Source organism: Peromyscus eremicus, chromosome 7 (genome assembly GCF_949786415.1).
Source record: "Peromyscus eremicus chromosome 7, PerEre_H2_v1, whole genome shotgun sequence".
Taxonomy (NCBI): domain Eukaryota; kingdom Metazoa; phylum Chordata; class Mammalia; order Rodentia; family Cricetidae; genus Peromyscus; species Peromyscus eremicus.
The window spans coordinates 79679065-79696171 of record NC_081422.1 but is presented as its reverse complement, the minus strand read 5'-3'; the positions used below and the strand labels follow the sequence as shown (position 1 = coordinate 79696171).

At 37.5% G+C, this 17107-nt stretch overlaps 1 protein-coding gene across 1 annotated transcript in view; it reads left to right on the top strand.

Moving 5' to 3' along the window:
- The window catches only part of Ibtk (inhibitor of Bruton tyrosine kinase), a 67293-nt gene that overhangs the window by 24784 nt on the left and 25402 nt on the right, over positions 1 to 17107 (top strand). The window contains exons 10-19 of the mRNA XM_059268307.1: positions 1006 to 1183; positions 2659 to 2836; positions 3827 to 4429; positions 5127 to 5213; positions 5987 to 6069; positions 6171 to 6208; positions 6658 to 6754; positions 11075 to 11176; positions 13665 to 13782; positions 16415 to 16475. Coding sequence (XP_059124290.1) covers positions 1006 to 1183; positions 2659 to 2836; positions 3827 to 4429; positions 5127 to 5213; positions 5987 to 6069; positions 6171 to 6208; positions 6658 to 6754; positions 11075 to 11176; positions 13665 to 13782; positions 16415 to 16475 — 1545 coding nt within the window. The remainder of the gene's footprint in view (positions 1 to 1005; positions 1184 to 2658; positions 2837 to 3826; positions 4430 to 5126; positions 5214 to 5986; positions 6070 to 6170; positions 6209 to 6657; positions 6755 to 11074; positions 11177 to 13664; positions 13783 to 16414; positions 16476 to 17107) is intronic.

The window sequence follows — 17107 nt, the reverse complement described above, 5'->3', positions numbered from 1 at the left end:
GAGGCAGGAAGGTTGTGAGCTGAGCCCATGCTGGCTGCATAGGAAGATGTAGTACAGCTTGGACTGTTTAGAAAACCTTGCTTCAACCCCATCCCTCAAAGATAAACAGATACCACAAGATGTAATTGCAAAGCTCCACCTGCTGGTGTATTCATAGGCACAAGTTGTAGCCATTATTTTCAAAAATTGGTTATGAGGAGTCAGACTTTGGAAATCATCAGTTTTAACTGGGTATGGTGGAACACTCTTCAATCCCAGTAGTTAGGACAATGAAACTAGGATTCATGAGTTCTTAGTCTAGCCTCGGCTGTGTAGTAGGCGCTGGGCTTAAAACAGTCAACAACCCCTCCTTCTCTGTCAGCAGTTTTGAACTTAGTCATGTGACCAGACAGAGGCGCCGCCGCTTCTGTAGCTGAAGTTGTGCAGGACAGCCCAGCACCCTCCCCTTGCGTCCTCTACCTTAGCACCACTCCCTGTCCTGTTCCCAGGACTACTCGGGGTCACTGAACTGGAGTGATTTCTTTATCTAAGACTTTGTTTTAGTTGTACAATTAAGTATGTCTTCTTTTTGGATTGAGTTTGGTAATTACCTGACATTAAAGTGTTGGCTCTAACGTTTTAGTATGCTATAATACTCCAGCAGGACTGTTTGCCCCAAGCAAGTCATATGGAAAACAGCTTCTCCTTGGGGGAGTGCCATGGAAACACACATAATACTTCATGTTGCTTAATCTACTTTCCTGAAAGATGTAATTCTCCAACATCATCTTGATTTTTTGTAGCATCTCTCTCTCTCTCTCTCTCTCTCTCTGCTTTTAAGATTTACTTAATTATTTTATGTGCATTGGTGTTTTGCCTGCAGCTGTCTCTTTTTTCTGTGGAAGAATAATCATCGAAACACACAAGTTCAGGCTTTTATTTTGACAGCACTCTTTTTAAGTTCCGATTTTGCTTGTCCTGATGCTCTGTTGCTTTATATTGTGCTGTGGTTTGGTTTCGTTTTAGGTGTTCTGCTGGAGATCACTTAGCAGCTCCCTGAAGCAGTGCCGATGGGCCTATCCACGCCAGGTGTCAATCTCCGATATTGCTTTAAATAGAAATGAAATTCTGTTTGTCACACAGGATGGGGAAGGATTTAAAGGGAAATGGTTTGAAGACAAAAGAAAGAATTCTGAAAAGAAAGGTCAGTTTGTGATTGTACTTAAGAACTCTAGTCAGCTATTAATGTGATGATATTGCTAGGTTTACCCCTAAGCATTGTGTATTTGCCTTTGTGATTAGTTCAGTATATATCTCCTGTAGATAGAAGGTCACTCATGGTACAGGGCATGGGTATTCTTCTCTGTTGTTAGTATTTAATGTATTCTCTGGCACATCGTGGTCCTTCGTTATATCCTCTTGAACCAATAAATTAATTGTTAAATGCTTACAGTATATCTTAAAAACATTTATGATTACTTTGAGCATTATAGACTCTTCAAAATTATAAAACGTAAAAGGAATTTTACATAGTATTGATTTATTGTGTTTTATTTCTTTATAGATGACTCATGTCTGTAAACATGCAAGGTTTGTTGACTGTGTGGTAGATACAGGGCAGCATTTTAATGATATAAAAATGTGGGAGATGAGCCCCCTGTTCCCTATCATAGCTTATAGAGCCGAGACACATTTATTTCAAAGTTCCCTGAGACAGATAACTAATGTAATGTTCATGTGAGTTTCTTAAGAGCATAGGGATAGGAATAACAGTGTTAGAGGAAGAATAATAAAGTCCAGGAGACTGAAATAGACTACATTTGAAAATGTAACTGGAGCACAGGTCTGTCTTGTAAGAAGATTTGCGAGTCTTGAGTTTTACATTACTCTTTAATGGTCTGATAGAATTCATGGTCTCATGCACCCTCAGCTGCACTTCAGTGGTTTTACCCCATGCCCCTTCCTGTACATCTAACAGTTACCAAGTTGTGCTACTCCTATCTTAAATGTGTTTTTAAAATTGTTCCTTTCTCCTCTCCAGATTGATTGCTGCAGTCCCAATCTATATCATCTTTTTTATTACTTCTGTGTGTGGAATTAAAGTAATAGAGTCTTTGTGTATATTCTCTGATTTAAAATCTTTTTGTGCTGCAGCCAGAATAATTTCTTTGTTAGTGACATGTCTACATGGAAACATTTGACTAGTTATTTCCCTGAGGTATGATTTCCTTGCTAGATTGGACTATTGAGGATAGGGGCATTTCTGTCCTACTGACTCTTGATTGCCCCTTATTGGTGATCACTGAATCACAGTAGCACAGTGTGGTCATTGAGGTCTTTTCTCAGAGCCTGCAAGAGAAAGGAGGGAGCTTGTGGTGACACTTAGGTTCATACAAAGCTAATATGGATAGAGCTACCAGTGTGAAAGGTGACTTCGGCTGCAGTGTGGAAGGTGTTTATTGGGAGAAGAAATTGTGGCAAATACTGAAAATTCTCTGTATGTATAGTAAGTACGCAGCACTTAATCTGTGTTGAAGATGGAGAGGTTCTAAATTCTTCAGAAGGACTTTATGTGTACTTTTATATTTTTCACATCATTTTTTATTCCAGTTGCTCCAAATCTTTTTAATAATTTCATTGCAGCCTCGATTAATGATAGTTCATTTATTTTCTTTTTAGCAGACATTTTACCAAACCTACATCATTCCTCATCAGATGTGTCTTGTGTCTCTGATACAAATAGTGTGTATGAAAGAATTCGACTTGAGAAACTTCCTTTTGCCCATAGAGCTGTTAGTGTCAGCACAGATGCGAGTGGGTGCAACTTTGCAGTCCTACAGTCAGACCCTAAAACAAGGTACAGTTGTCTTTAATACACTCTATTTCTAGAAGGAATAATCATTAGACCTTCTTCTGTTTTCAGTAGCTCCTGATGCAAACAAATTGAGGAGCTGTTACCAAGATCTAGAGACCTTCAAAAATGAGTGCGTTACAAGGGCGATCGGAAGCAGTGTTTGTTACACTGGGCATAGTGTATGGTCCCCTACTTTATAACCTGATTTTGAAAACATTCAAGAAAAACACACATGCCTACATAGGGGCTGTCTTTAGTACATGTTAGACTTGGGGTTCTCAGATTCTGAAGAATGGATTGTAAATATTTCCTAGGTAGTATAAAAATTTCTGACTCTTAAACGTGATAATTGACAAAAAAAAAAGAGGTGGTGTGGTCACATGTTGGGTAGAATCCCAGTGAACATGTTCTAACTACATTAGTAAAGAGAGAAGATAAACATCAGGGGTATTTTTGAAGAGGGAGGAGGGCCTGAAGTGAGGTGATGATCCATTCTGGTTTGCCCAGGTTAACAGTTTAGCATTGAAAGTGTCCTAAGCTGGGAAACCTCCAGTCCAAGGCAAAGCAAGAGCATCAGTCTCCCTCCTTGGTAGAATGAAATGTAGATGAACATGTTGTGATTATAGGCATACACTCAGGGTTTAGAGTAATTGCATATATATTTTTACTTGAATGAGTAACCATTCTTGATCTGTGATCTTATTTGCTTAGTTCCTGTTTTTTCTTCACTTGTAAAATAAGTTATGTGTAAAAAACTTTGGAACTTTTCTTATTTTTATTGTTTTCAGTTATGTTGTTTAAACATTATATAAAAACAAATAGAAAAACATTAAAGTGTAACAGAGTATTTAATATTTTTTGGGTGATATTCTTATATTTAGAAAACACCAGAACATTTCTAAGTTTAAGTAAACCGTTACTTTTCAAGGGAATCAGCTTGGGATCCATTTTCTTGTTTCTTCGAAGTAGTAATTATCTTTGTTTCATTTCCAGCCTTTATGAAATTCCAGTTGTGTCTTCTTCATCCTTTTTTGAAGAGTTTGGCAAGCTCCTGAGGGAAACAGATGAAATGGATAACATCCACGATGTGACATTTCAAGTTGGCAACAGACTCTTCCCTGCTCATAAATACGTTTTAGCAGTGCGCTCTGACTTCTTCCAGAAATTGTTTCTTTCAGATGGCACTCCTTTAGAACTGACAGATGTGTACCGGAAGGACGAAGATGCTGCAGGGTGCCATCTCTTTGTAGTGGAGAAAGTTCATCCCGATTTGTTTGAATACCTCTTACAGTTCATGTATACAGATACCTGTGACTTCTTAACTCATGGCTTCAAACCCAGAATACTCGTGAGCAAAAACCCAGAAGACTGTAAGGGCTCTCCAGATTCTCCTATGAATAAGAAGAATTGCTCTGCGGATGATAACCAGAAGGCAGCATTTGAGGTTTACAAAAGCAACCAAGCTCATACAATTAGTGAAAGGCAGAAAAGCAAACACAAATCTTCCAAAAAGGGAAAAGGTGTTGGGGAAGATGATCCTGTAAGAATGTTGCAAAATGTTGCAAAGAAATTTGGCCTCAGTAATTTGAGTAGCAGGTACCCTTCCTCATCCTCTGCTTATCTCATTCAGTCCTCCTGTGAAGTATTTGTTGCCTTTTCTTTCTTTCCTTACATTCCCCTCTCTGCTTTCTCTTTTCCTTCTATCATTGGGAGAGAGGGACTGCTGTTTTCTGGTACAGTTACCACTTAGGGACTTCTTCATTTGAAATGAAAGAACAGAAAGGTTGCTGGTGGGTTACAGGTGCTATGCCCTGAGTGTGTGCTGGAAAGATCTTGGGTGTCAGAAAGACCTACACAGTGTGTACTTTGTCTCAGACCTCAGTTTCTCAGTATGTAAAGTCCTTGTATTGTTGATAAAGATTTGCCTCATGGCACTTGTCACATTATGAACCAGCACTGATAGGCTCTTTCTCTCACAGGCTTTCATATGAAGCTGTTTGGCTGGAATAACCGTTGTCATGGATTTGGGGCAGGGAGGACTGTGTACTGTGATTCCTACTGGAAAATACAGAAAGACTGTGTTACAGCTTTGATTTGTCAGTAATGATATTAAGCATATTTTAAATTCAAATTAAGACTGATATATTATAGGTTGGAATGAGGTTTGTTGATACTTTCTAGGAGAATGATGTAGCTGTGTTTAACTGTAAGCCTGACTGTTAGATTTTGTTGTGTGTTGGTCTTAGGAGAAGACTATATCCACCTGTTGTTAATTTACATTTTTCCTTGATAGGTTAGATGGAGTCAGATTTGAAAATGAAAAAATTAATGTTATTGCGAAGAAAACTGGTAATAAACTGAAGCTAAGTCAGAAAAAATGGTAAGTTAGTAAATGAGGATCAGCCTTGCATATTTAGATTTTTGGCTCATTAGATGGAAGTGGAGCTGCTTGCAGCTGTCATGAGAAGGGAGACCGTTTACCTCTGCTACTTCAGGGGCTGAGGGAGCCATTGAGTCAGACAGAGGATAACTGCTCAAGTCACTAGAAGAGCATGCTTTCTGGTTTACGCAGATGAAGAGAGGGACTTCAATTTTCGCTTTTTCTTCAGTTGTGAATCTTACAAGTGGGGTTTTATGCAGATCTCATCTCTCCCAATCAAACTGTTTATGTATTTTCATTATGATTATAATTGTTTTGCTTAATATGCCTTTTTTCCAGAATAAATAGACTATATACATTGTTAAAGTTTTATGTTAGATACTTTATAGGTGATAAATCTTGAAGAAAGAGATACTGAAAATTTCTAAGGATTACTTGGCGTGCAACAGGTTGTTCAAAAAAGAGAGTTAAAGGGCTTGGAGTGTACCACTAACTGCCACTAATACAAAAAGAAATCAAGTACAAGAAAAGAGAAAATCAAATGGAAGGTTTTTGAGTGTTAAGATTCAGTTCTCCTAAAAAAATTAAAGATGACTTAGCTATTATTGTCTTTCCTGAGATAGTGAGAGATGAGGTGCATGTGTATCCGTGAGTGTTTTTACTCTTGCCAGCATTTGACTAAGATTAAACTTAAGCCAAACCCTTAGGCTTCTTTACCCCTATGTAAATATGCAAGAAATTGATCTTTGTTTGAGTAAACTTTTTTTTTCCAGTTCATTTCTGTATGATGTTACCATGAAGTCTGTGGATGGAAAGGAATTCCCCTGTCATAAATGTGTGCTCTGTGCAAGACTTGGTAGGTGGCATCTTGTTAGCTGCTGGGTCCTTTGTTTGGGTTCTTCTTCTCTGTTCTCACTGCACTGTTTTTTTTTTTTTTTTTTTTTTTTTTTTTTCCAGAATATTTTCACAGCATGCTGAGCAGCTCGTGGATTGAGGTAAGGTGTAAATAGAGAGTGTGTAGGCATCTCGGCATATCTGGGGTTAGGGGGTTAGACATTAAGACATTCAGAATTGGAACGTGGTATTTTGGATTAGTTCTTCATTTCTGTGTTACCTTATGTGTGTTCAAGTTTGCTAGAAAATACCAACATTTGGAAGTTAAAATTATTGCCATAAAGCTGCTTAAAAATCATAGTCTCACCACCATTATTAAGACACATTAGGACTGTCCTTGTGTGTCTTGTTTTCTGAATTTTCTATGTCCCTTTTTTATGTTATATTTTAAAATTAAGCATCTCATTTTAGACTTGTATTTTATAAATTCTTTCAAGGATCTTTTGTGTTATTTCCTGTCCAAAGTTCTCATAGTACTAACTCAGCATAGAGTATGATAGTATTTTGTTGTTTCAGGTTAATGAGTTTGTTTTGTGTTATATGCTCATAGGCCTCCAGTTGTGCAGCTCTGGAAATGCCAATACAGTCTGAGATTCTGAAAGTTATTCTGGACTACCTCTATACTGATGAAGCTGTGGTGATAAAAGGTACTAACATCATAGGAGAATGATGAAATCAACAGGAATCATAGTTTCCTATTGTGCTGTCTTTAAGGGTTTAATTTAAAATGTAACAGATTATTATATAGTAATCAGGAAAAAAAATTATATTTTCATCACCCTGAATCATTTTAGAATTGTGTGTTATGGTTGAAATTAGTGTTAGAAATTTCATCTCTAGCTACCTCTGTGTTAAGATTGGTGAATACAAGGAGTATAATTTTTGACAAATTCTCTATGAAATTTCCTCTTTCTAATAATGTGTCAGCAGTGAAACAGACAGATTCAAAGGAAGTTTGTGAAGGAAGTGATTTGTGCATGTTGTTAAGCAGAACTCACGCTTTGATTGTGGGTCTGATTTGCTGCAGTTCTGAATAACATTTGTGGGGTTCATTGTGCCATTAGTTTTTAGGCACAGATGTAGCTAGAGTTTTCCTGCCTGGCCCACAGTCAGGACAAATCTCTATCACCTGCCAGTCCCACAGCCACACAACCAAGTAAACACAGAGACTTATATTGGTTACAAACTGTATGGCCGTGGCAGGCTTCTTGCTAACTGTTCTTACAGCTTAAATTAATCCATTTCCATTAATCTATACCCTGCCACATGGCTTGTGGCTTACCGGCATCTTCACATGCTGTTTCTCATCTTGGCGGCTGGCAGTGTCTCTCTGACTCAGCCTTCTACTTCCCAGCTTTATTCTCCTCCTTGTCCCACCTATACTTCCTGCCTGGCCACTGGCCAATCAGTGATTTATTTATTGACCAATCAGCAACACACTTGACTTACCATCCCACAGCACTTCCCCTTTTTTTTTTTTTTTTCAAAAAAGGAAGGTTTTATTTAACCTTAAAGTAAAATTACATATAATTTGGGAATTTGGGCGTAGCTTCTCTTACTACTTCCTGCTGGAGGGGGGCGCTGTATCTTATGGGGACACAAAGAAAATTTTAGGATTATGGAATAGTCCATGAAGCTGTATTGTCTGAGCCAGTTGCCTTGAAACCATTCTGGATGTTGGATCATCTGGGCCATGGTGTCATCGGAGACCTTTCAGGGGGTCTTGGCTGGTCAAACCTGATGTATCTTAATCTGGAACAAATCCATAGCCTCTGGCTTTCTGTGGAAATAAAAGCAGAGCCTCCTTTCCAAAGCAACGTATCCTTACATCCAAATTTTGAAGTCAAAGTATCTTTAAAATATCCATATTGGTTTAACTCAACAACTTTTACGATCAAATGTTTTTCTTCAGTTACGAATATCAAAGAGAACATAATCCAGATTCTCTGTGTGGTAGCCATCTTTACGTGGCTTATTTTTTATATTAATTTTACTGTCTCTTTAAAGACTTTATTTTTTAAAACTATGTATTTGTTTCTATAACTGTATATACCACCTTTTTTGTCTCTTTCAAGCCTATGTATATTTTACACACATTGTAAACTATTACATCTGAATCTGTCTTATTGTGAAGCTATTGCTTTAAACTGCAGCAGCTGTGGCTGCTGGCTCCGCCCACCTCAGCTTCCCAACATGGCGGTGGTACGTTTACCGCCAGCTCTGGGAGCTATCGTGGGTCTATGCTTTTATCCAAGCAGCGGGCAGCCCAGAACCTCTTTTTTTGTTTTGTACTAGCAAAGGCTAAATCCACCACGCAGCTTAATGTGCCACTTGCAGAGGCCTCATTCCCACCATACCGCAGGTCGAGCGCGCACTCTAGGAACCCGCCAGTAGCTCAACTGGCAGCTGCCGCTCATTTGAGAGAGACAATTAGGAAGCTGCTTTTAGCTCCGTTTTAGAATCTTTTTTTCTCAGTTTTTAGGTGGAAACTCTTGCCCCACGTTGGACGCCATTTGTAGCTAGAGTTTTCCTGCCTGGCCCACAGTCAGGACAAATCTCTATCACCTGCCAGTCCCACAGCCACACAACCAAGTAAACACAGAGACTTATATTGGTTACAAACTGTATGGCCGTGGCAGGCTTCTTGCTAACTGTTCTTACAGCTTAAATTAATCCATTTCCATTAATCTATACCCTGCCACATGGCTCGTGGCTTACCGGCATCTTCACATGCTGTTTCTCATCTTGGCGGCTGGCAGTGTCTCTCTGACTCAGCCTTCTACTTCCCAGCTTTATTCTCCTCCTTGTCCCACCTATACTTCCTGCCTGGCCACTGGCCAATCAGTGATTTATTTATTGACCAATCAGCAACACACTGGACACACAGACCATCCCACAGCACACAGATGTACATTGAAGAATTTTTAAAGTGAAGAGACCCTCTTTGCAAGAAGTTAGAGTTGAGCGGAGAAGAATGAAACTGTGTTAGAAGACAAGTGTCTGTAGCAGGGACAGTACCCCAGTCTGCAGGAGGAAGTCTGGGTGGTCTTTGTTAAGATGTGTTCGACTGAGGGTGAGATTCAGAAGATTTGTGTACCTGATGTGTAACTTTGACTTTAAAATATATATTTGTTATTTATATATTTGAAATGAATAGTATATTTTAAAAAGAAATGTATATATATATTTCTTTTTAAAAAATGAGATATTTACATCAAATAAATGACATATTTCTAAAGTACATATCTGTTGTTATAATTTAAAATTGTGCCCTTGTCACCATTTCAAATTGTGCAGTATTTTCACCTGTAGATTAATGTGAGAAAGCTGCCATTTTAACAGTAACCTGAGTATAGGGCATTGGGTGTGCAACCATAGTTTTAATCTGTTGATTTTTGTGTATAGGTTTTACAGTTACTTCCTTTGTTAAAATAATTGTTCTCAGAATTCTTTTTGCCACTATTTTAAATGGAAATATTTTTGTCTTTATTTCTTTTTTAAAGTGTGTGTGTGTGTGTGTGTGTGTGTGTGTGTGTGTGTGTGTGTTGTATATGCACGTGCCCCTAGAGGCCAGCTGAGGGTGTCGGATACCCTGGTGCTGGAGGTCAGGATAAATTACTGGAGTTGGTTCTCTCCTTCCACCCTGTGGGTCTTGGGGATTGAACTCAGGTTATCACACTTGGTGGCGAGTGGATTAACCAACTCAGCCATTCTGCTAGCCCTTATTATGTTTAGAAAAAGTGATTTTCTAATTTTCTAGTTTTAGGGGAGGTTTTTACTGTCAAAACAATCCTGTTTAATTCTAACTCAATGTCAATATTAGTCAAAAATGTATTTTATAGCCCCTTTCTACCTACTTTGTTGTGTTATCATTATGTCTTTATAGAATATTGTATGCCCATCATCATAGTCTGTTATTGATGTGTACGTTTTTGAAAAAAGAAATGTGTCATCAAGGAAGAAATACATTTCTACCATTGTTGTTTGGTGTGTAGTTATGTTTATGATATTTTGTCTTTATAATTTAATTGAAAGTTTTTTATTCTTGAAAATTTCATACATGTATACAATGAAATATGATCATATTCAGCCCTGCTTCTCCCTCCAACTTCTCCCATGTATCTCCCAACTTTTTCCCCTCCCAACTTCCTTTTCTTTTTTTTTTTACTTATTTATTTTTGATAGACCACTAAGTATAGTTTATGCTTCCCATATGTATGGCTCTGTGGCCCTGCACTGGAGCATAGGCTACTTGACTCTCATTTGTTAGTCTAGGAATATTTCCTGATGAAACGGGAAATTATAGGTAAGTCAGATATTCTAATAGCCTTTTGCACTGAAATAGTCACTTCAGGTTGATCGTTTTATGGTCCCATGGTGAGAATGTATGAGCCAAGTGTGGTTAGTGGTTAATTTCAACTTAATAGAACGTAGAATTAACTGGGAGGGGGATTGTGCCCGCCAAGGATTGTCCTAAATATGGTAGTGGAGATAGGAAGACCATTAACTAGGGTGGAAGAGCCATCCACTGTGGGGGGCTGCATCCCCTGGACTGGGGTCCTGGATTGTCTGAAGAGGAAAGGGGGCTGAGCAGCAGCATGCATCCGTCACTGTCTTCTCACTGGTTGCAGTGTTAGCCCTGCTTCAGGCTGCTGCCGCCCTGACTCCTGCTGTACTCAAACTGTGAGCCGGAACAAACCCTTCCTCCCCAAGGTGCTTTAGTTGAGGTTTTTATCATAGTGATAGGAAGAGAACTTTCAATACTAAGGCATTTTAGGGGATTTTTTCTAGTTGTCCACCTGAAAAGTGCAGATAATTTGATGTGTTTCAGTTTGTTGTAGTTGTCCGTCGGACATGTAGGGAAGAATCATAAGCCTCTGTACCTTGATGTCTTAATTTTTTGTTTTTTACTAGTTAAAATGGTTACAGAATAACAGTAATCTTTTTCTTTTTCTTTTTCTTGTTAGAGTCTCAAAATGTGGATTTTATTTGTAGTGTTCTTGTAGTGGCCGATCAGCTTCTCATAACTAGATTAAAGGAGGTTTGTGAAGGAGCGTTGACTGAAAAACGTGAGTAATTGGGGTGAGAGTACTACCATGTTTTCAGATTGATCTAGTGTACTTTATTGTATTAGCTTTATTTTTCCATTGTGGTGAAACACTGTTGGTATGTGTGTGTGCTTTTAAAAAAAGTCAAGATGGTTGGGCATGGGGACACACACCTTCAGTCCTAGCACTTGGGAGGCAGAGGCAGTTGGATCTTTGTGAGTTTAAATTCAGTCTGGTCTATACAGAGTTCCAGGCCAGAGCTCCTGATCTACATATAGAGTTCCAGAGCTACATAGTAAGACTCTGCCTCAAAAGCAAACAAAAAACAAAGAAAGGGCAAGACATTTAGATAATTACATGCCATCATTTGTAAACATATTCTTTCCTTAGAAATAATTGAAAACATACATACCTTTGATTTAGAAATTTTTTTTTTTTTTTTGGTTTTTCAAGACAAGGTTTCTCTGTGTAGCTTTGCGCCTTTCCTGGAACTCGCTATGGAGACCAGGCTGGCCTCGAACTCACAGAGATCTACCTGGCTCTGCCTCCCGAGTGCTGGGACTAAAGGCGTGCGCCACCACCGCCCGGCTGAAAATATTTTTATTAACATGCTGTGAAGCCATCAATAATGACAGTGATAGCCAGTCTCTTTGGGGATTTCAGTAGTGAAGGTTTGAAAGCAGGCTGTTACCGTTATCCTGGTCTTGATCGCTATTTTTTCTTTTTTTTAACCAACTCATTTTCTGTTTTCTAGAAATTTTATATACTTCTCTCCTTACCTTATCTCAACAAAATCAATGGACTTTTTTCATCTTAGAAATGAAATATTAGTTTTTATTTATGGTTTACCTGTTGTACCCTGCTTCTTCAAGCTATAGGAATGACTTAGCTGTGCAGGCCATGTGTTTTCCATTTGTCCACTGTTTGGTTCTCACTTTGTTGAGCTCAGTGTTACTGATCCTTTCAGTACCACAGTGATCTTGAAATGCCCTTTTTCCTTTCTTCATTTAGATAATTTTGTTTATTCTAATATGAAAGTTGCAGTTTTCATAACCTATTTTAGTTCATGGCTGCTTTGGGAAATATGGAAGAGATTCTACTAAATTTTTTTTTTTTTATTTTGATAGGAGCTTGCCAGGCTCTCTTCTTTTTGAGTGTTGTGGGCTGTCTTCTTGATTAGTAATAGGCAAATAGCCCTGAATTTCTTTCCATAGGCAAGAAAAGATGCTACAGTAAAGGACTTCCTGTGGCATAGATGTACAGTATGTACCTAGGTACTCTCCTCGACTCAGTGGTCTCTGTTGACCCCCTGGGATATTCCTTCCTAGTCTTAGCTGCACAGTTGATTTTACTGGTAGGTAAATTCCTAGCAGAAGGGTTCCATGGAAGCCTGTCTAGTCATTATACACATCATTTCCAGCTAAACAGTTCAAGGAAAGCTTTTGTGTGATCTGCTTTTGTTTTGTGAGATGATTTCATCAGTTGCAGTGTTAGCTTAGTCAGAGGGAGGCAGAAACTGTTATTGACTGTGATTGTAGCTTTTGACAGTTTAGGGGAGAAAGAAAAAAGAAATGGGAGAAGACAGACTGTAAAAATCTGCTATATTCTTCTGTTGGCTGGAACTCAGTATAAATAAGAAGATGAGAGTTTTAGGCAGCTGGAGTTACAAGCAGGTGGAATATTCTTGGAGGGTTTTGAGCAAGACAGCATTTTACATAGATAGAACATTACTAAACGTTAGTAATGCTGAGCTCTTGTATAGTTTTATGCACTGGCATGGACAATGCTACAGTAAGATTTAGTTATATTTTCATATATACAGATTAGTCAACATTTAGAAGTAGCTTGACAGTTTCTCCTAAACTTAATGCCTGTTTTGGTTTGTAGTTGTTGGTTCCGAGACAAGATCTTAGAAGTAGCTTGACAGTTTCTCCTAGACTTAATGCCTGTTTTCGTTTGTAGTTGTTGGTTCCGAGACAAGATCTTACTATGTAGCCCAGATGAGTGAATGCACAGAAGTCCTTCCTCAGTCTCTTGAGTGCTGGGATTGATTACAGGGTGTTCACTACTATGTCCAACTGTCTTTTTTAGTGTTATAGAAGACTATTGCTGTGTGAATGAAAAGGAATGTTCACTGATGAAAGTGAAGAATATTCAAGGCTTTGGGGAGGAAGAATGGTAGTTGTTATATTTTTGTTGTGAGCTATCCCTCCAGCCCAGAATGGTAGTTCTTATGTATATGCTTTCAGATAACACAAATACCCTTATGTATTTTGTTTCTAAAACTTTTGTGTGTGCAAGCTTATTTTTTCCCCTCGAAACCAGTCAGTGAAAATTACTTTACTATTGTAGTGAAACTCATTTCTGTATTCACTTCAGCATTCCTTTCTTGGTTTAGAGAACAGTTTTCTTGTTTTAAATGTTGAAATCTTGTAACTTTGGAAATGCAAGCATTTCCCTCGCTAAAGTATGCCACTTGTCTGATTTTGCAAATCTCTTTTCTCTGCAGTCACCCTTAAGAACGCTGCTATGCTGCTGGAGTTTGCAGCGATGTACAATGCTCAGCAGTTGAAACTGTCTTGTTTACAGTTCATAGGGCTGAATATGGCAGCCTTACTTGAAGCAAGGTTGGTTGACTTCCCATGCTGTATGATTTTTGCACAAGCAGATGTTTATATGTAAATAAAAGATGGACTTGGACTTTAAAAGTGAATAATGTATTTACTAAGATGGAAAGAATTTGACAAATGCTAAGGAGTCATCACTTTCAGAATTTGCGGGACCATGGAAACTTCCAGGGTTTCTAACAGTGATTTAAAAATGATTTTTTGTTGAGATAAGTTCTGGCTATGTGGTCTAGGGCAGCTTTATGGTCCTAATCATTAGGGTTATGTGTATGAGGCCTGTTTACATGTCATTCTTTGTTTTTTGTTTTTAATGAAAATTTTAAACCTAAAGAGGATAAAAATATTACTTCTCACTGTTAAGTCAGTGGTAAGAAAAATGAGGCTACATTTGTGAGCAAAGATTTATGGAATTGGAGCCTTTGGTGCCAGTTTGTATTTTAGGATATTTAAGATAATTTCTTTTCTCCTTTGTTTTGTGTTTTGTTTCACTAATAATAATAGTAGCTAATACTGCTTATTATATATGTAGTTTTATATTTTGTTTGAGTAGTTACAATAATTAGTATTTAATGTTTTATATATACTGATCATTTCTAAAAGTGTTACATAGATTAATTAATTTTCACATACTTGTGAAATAGTTTTTCTTAATATCCTTGTACTGCAAATGAGAAGGTGTGGTGATGTTTTGTTTGTGATCTAAAAAGCCTGAAGATCAGAGTGTGGAGCTAAACCACTAGTTAACCATAGAGGCCAGGCAGTGGTGGCACACACCTTTGATCCCAGCACTTGGGATCTCACGCCTTTTATTCCAGCACTAGGGAGGAGGAGACAGGAAGTGATATGGCTGGGTGGAGAGAGGAATATAAAGCCACAGAGATAGGAGCTCAAGCTCTTTCAGATTGAGGAGTTAGTGAGGTAAGAGGTAGTGGCTGTGGCTTGCTCTTTTGTCTCTCTGATCTTTCAGCATTTACCTGTATAGCTGACTCCAGGTTTTTATTATTAAGTCCAATTAGGATTCACGCTACAAGAAGGCTTGGGGAACCTTTGTCCTTTTTAATTTGGGAGGAAAGAAATGAGAAAATCTTGATCATTACAAATGATAACAAATGACATGGAGGTGCATGCCATTAATCTTAGCAATCTGAAGGCAGAGGCAGGTGGATCTTTGTGAGTTCAAGGCCAGCTTGATCTACATAGCAAGCTCTAGGCCAGACAAGGCTATATGGTGAGACTGTGTATCAAAACAACAATAAAATGAATAAACAAAGCAAAACAAATAACAACTTAGCTATCCACTTTGCAAATTCAATATGATTTTTAATTAAACTTATTCTAAAACATTGAAATAAAGTGCTCTTCTGTTTTCTTGAGATGAATCACGAATGGTCTCAATCACGAGCTAGGACTGATTTAAAGAAAATTCTATTGCTATTTAAGAATTATTTTGTAATTTTTAAAATTAAAATTAAAATAAAAATGTATTAGAAGCTAGTTAGGTTTCTGGACTTAATTTCATTTCTGACATTAGTGATTCTCTTGAGAGCAGGTTTATTATTCAATATCGTGAGATTAGTCTCATTCAGTTTGTCAGATAAGAGGCTACCGAAAAATAAAACAAATATCAATTCTTTCAAAACTGCTGTAATAGAAAATGCTATATCACATTGTTTTTCTATTATACTGAGACAGATGTGTCCTCGGAGCCACTTCAGGATAGCTCTTGCTGTGGTGATGTCTCTGAGTAATTTTATATGAGTAGACAAGCATAACTTTGTTTGTAAAGTTAATTGTTCTTAATCAGGTATGTGTTTGCTAAAAGTGAAAACAACATGTACAGAAATATTAAGAAAAGGAGGGCTATATCAAATTTACTTAGCATTATAAGCTAATGTAAGTAATTATCCTATAAGTGTTGAAAACTGTTATGGTACAAATTTGAATATGAAAGTTGCTTTGTACTAGTTGTAGAAATAGCTTTAAAAAACAACAGTATATATGTGAAACCATACACATAACACTGTATATATAAAACAATATATACATATATACACACACATAAAAATGGATGTAAACCTTGTTTTAAGTTTTCATTGATGCCTAAAGTATCTTTTGGAACCTGTGAGACTTGAATTTATCTTGAATATAGTTGATGTAATACATTTTTCATTTTATACTGGAAGATGTTAAGACTCAGAAGCAAAATAAGCTGTTCTTGGTCATGGAGGTAGTTGAGAGTAGTGATAATGTTAGGTAGAACCTTGATACTCTGATGCTTAAGGCAGTCTTCTATCATTACAGTACTCTTTACACAGTTAGACGTTACAGTTTGCAGAAGAAGATTGAGAAATGAGGATTGATATCATCTTATAGAAGAAAAGATCATATTTATTCCCTTTCCAAAGACTTGCTTTAGTTTTATCAAGATATTTGTATAATATGTTTGCTGGTTACCTGAAATCCATAACATATAACTATATGTATTTCCAAAAGAAGTTTTCATAGCTAGTGTATGTAAACTTGAAAAAGAACTTTGTTACTTATTTGACAACTTGAAATAAACATACTTGAAAATCTCGATAGCTGCTAAGTCATTTGAGTCTAAGCTAGAATTTTATTTCCTGTTTTTCAGGTCTCTTGATGTTTTAAGTGAGGATGTTTTGAAAGATCTTTCCACATTTTACCGAAAAATGGTAATATTTTTGTTTTCTCAGTACAGTTTTTGTAAGCTAAGGTATTACGGTAGTAGAATATTTTAAGGTGTGTCACTTTTGTTTATGTTGACTTTGTTTAACTCTGTGAGCTGTGTTACTGTGCCTGTCTAAAATACCTGATGATCTAATAAAGAACTGGCCAATAGCAAGGCAGGAGAATGGATAGGCAGGGCTGGCAGGCAGAGAGAATATATAGAGGGAGAAATCTGGAAAGGGAGATCGAGAAGGAGCCAGAGAAGGGGAGGACATCGGGGGCCAGCTACCCAGCTCCACCACCAGCAAGCCAAGGAGTAAGAGTAAGATTTATAGAAGTAAGAGAATGGTAAAATCCCAGAGGCAAAAGGTAGATGGGATAATTTAAGATAAGGAAAGCTGGCTAGAAACTAAGCCTAGCTAAGGCTGGGCATTCATAAGTGATAATAAGCCTTGTGTGTGATTTATTTGGGGGCTGGGTGACGGGCTCCCCCAAAAAGAGTAAAAAGCAAAAAACAACATATTACCTTTTAAAACGGTATTAGACCAGACACAATGGAATAATTTTATAATGAATGCAAATACATTATCTTTTAGAAATTAGAATATAAACTTTCTTTCAAGTCCCATAGATAAGT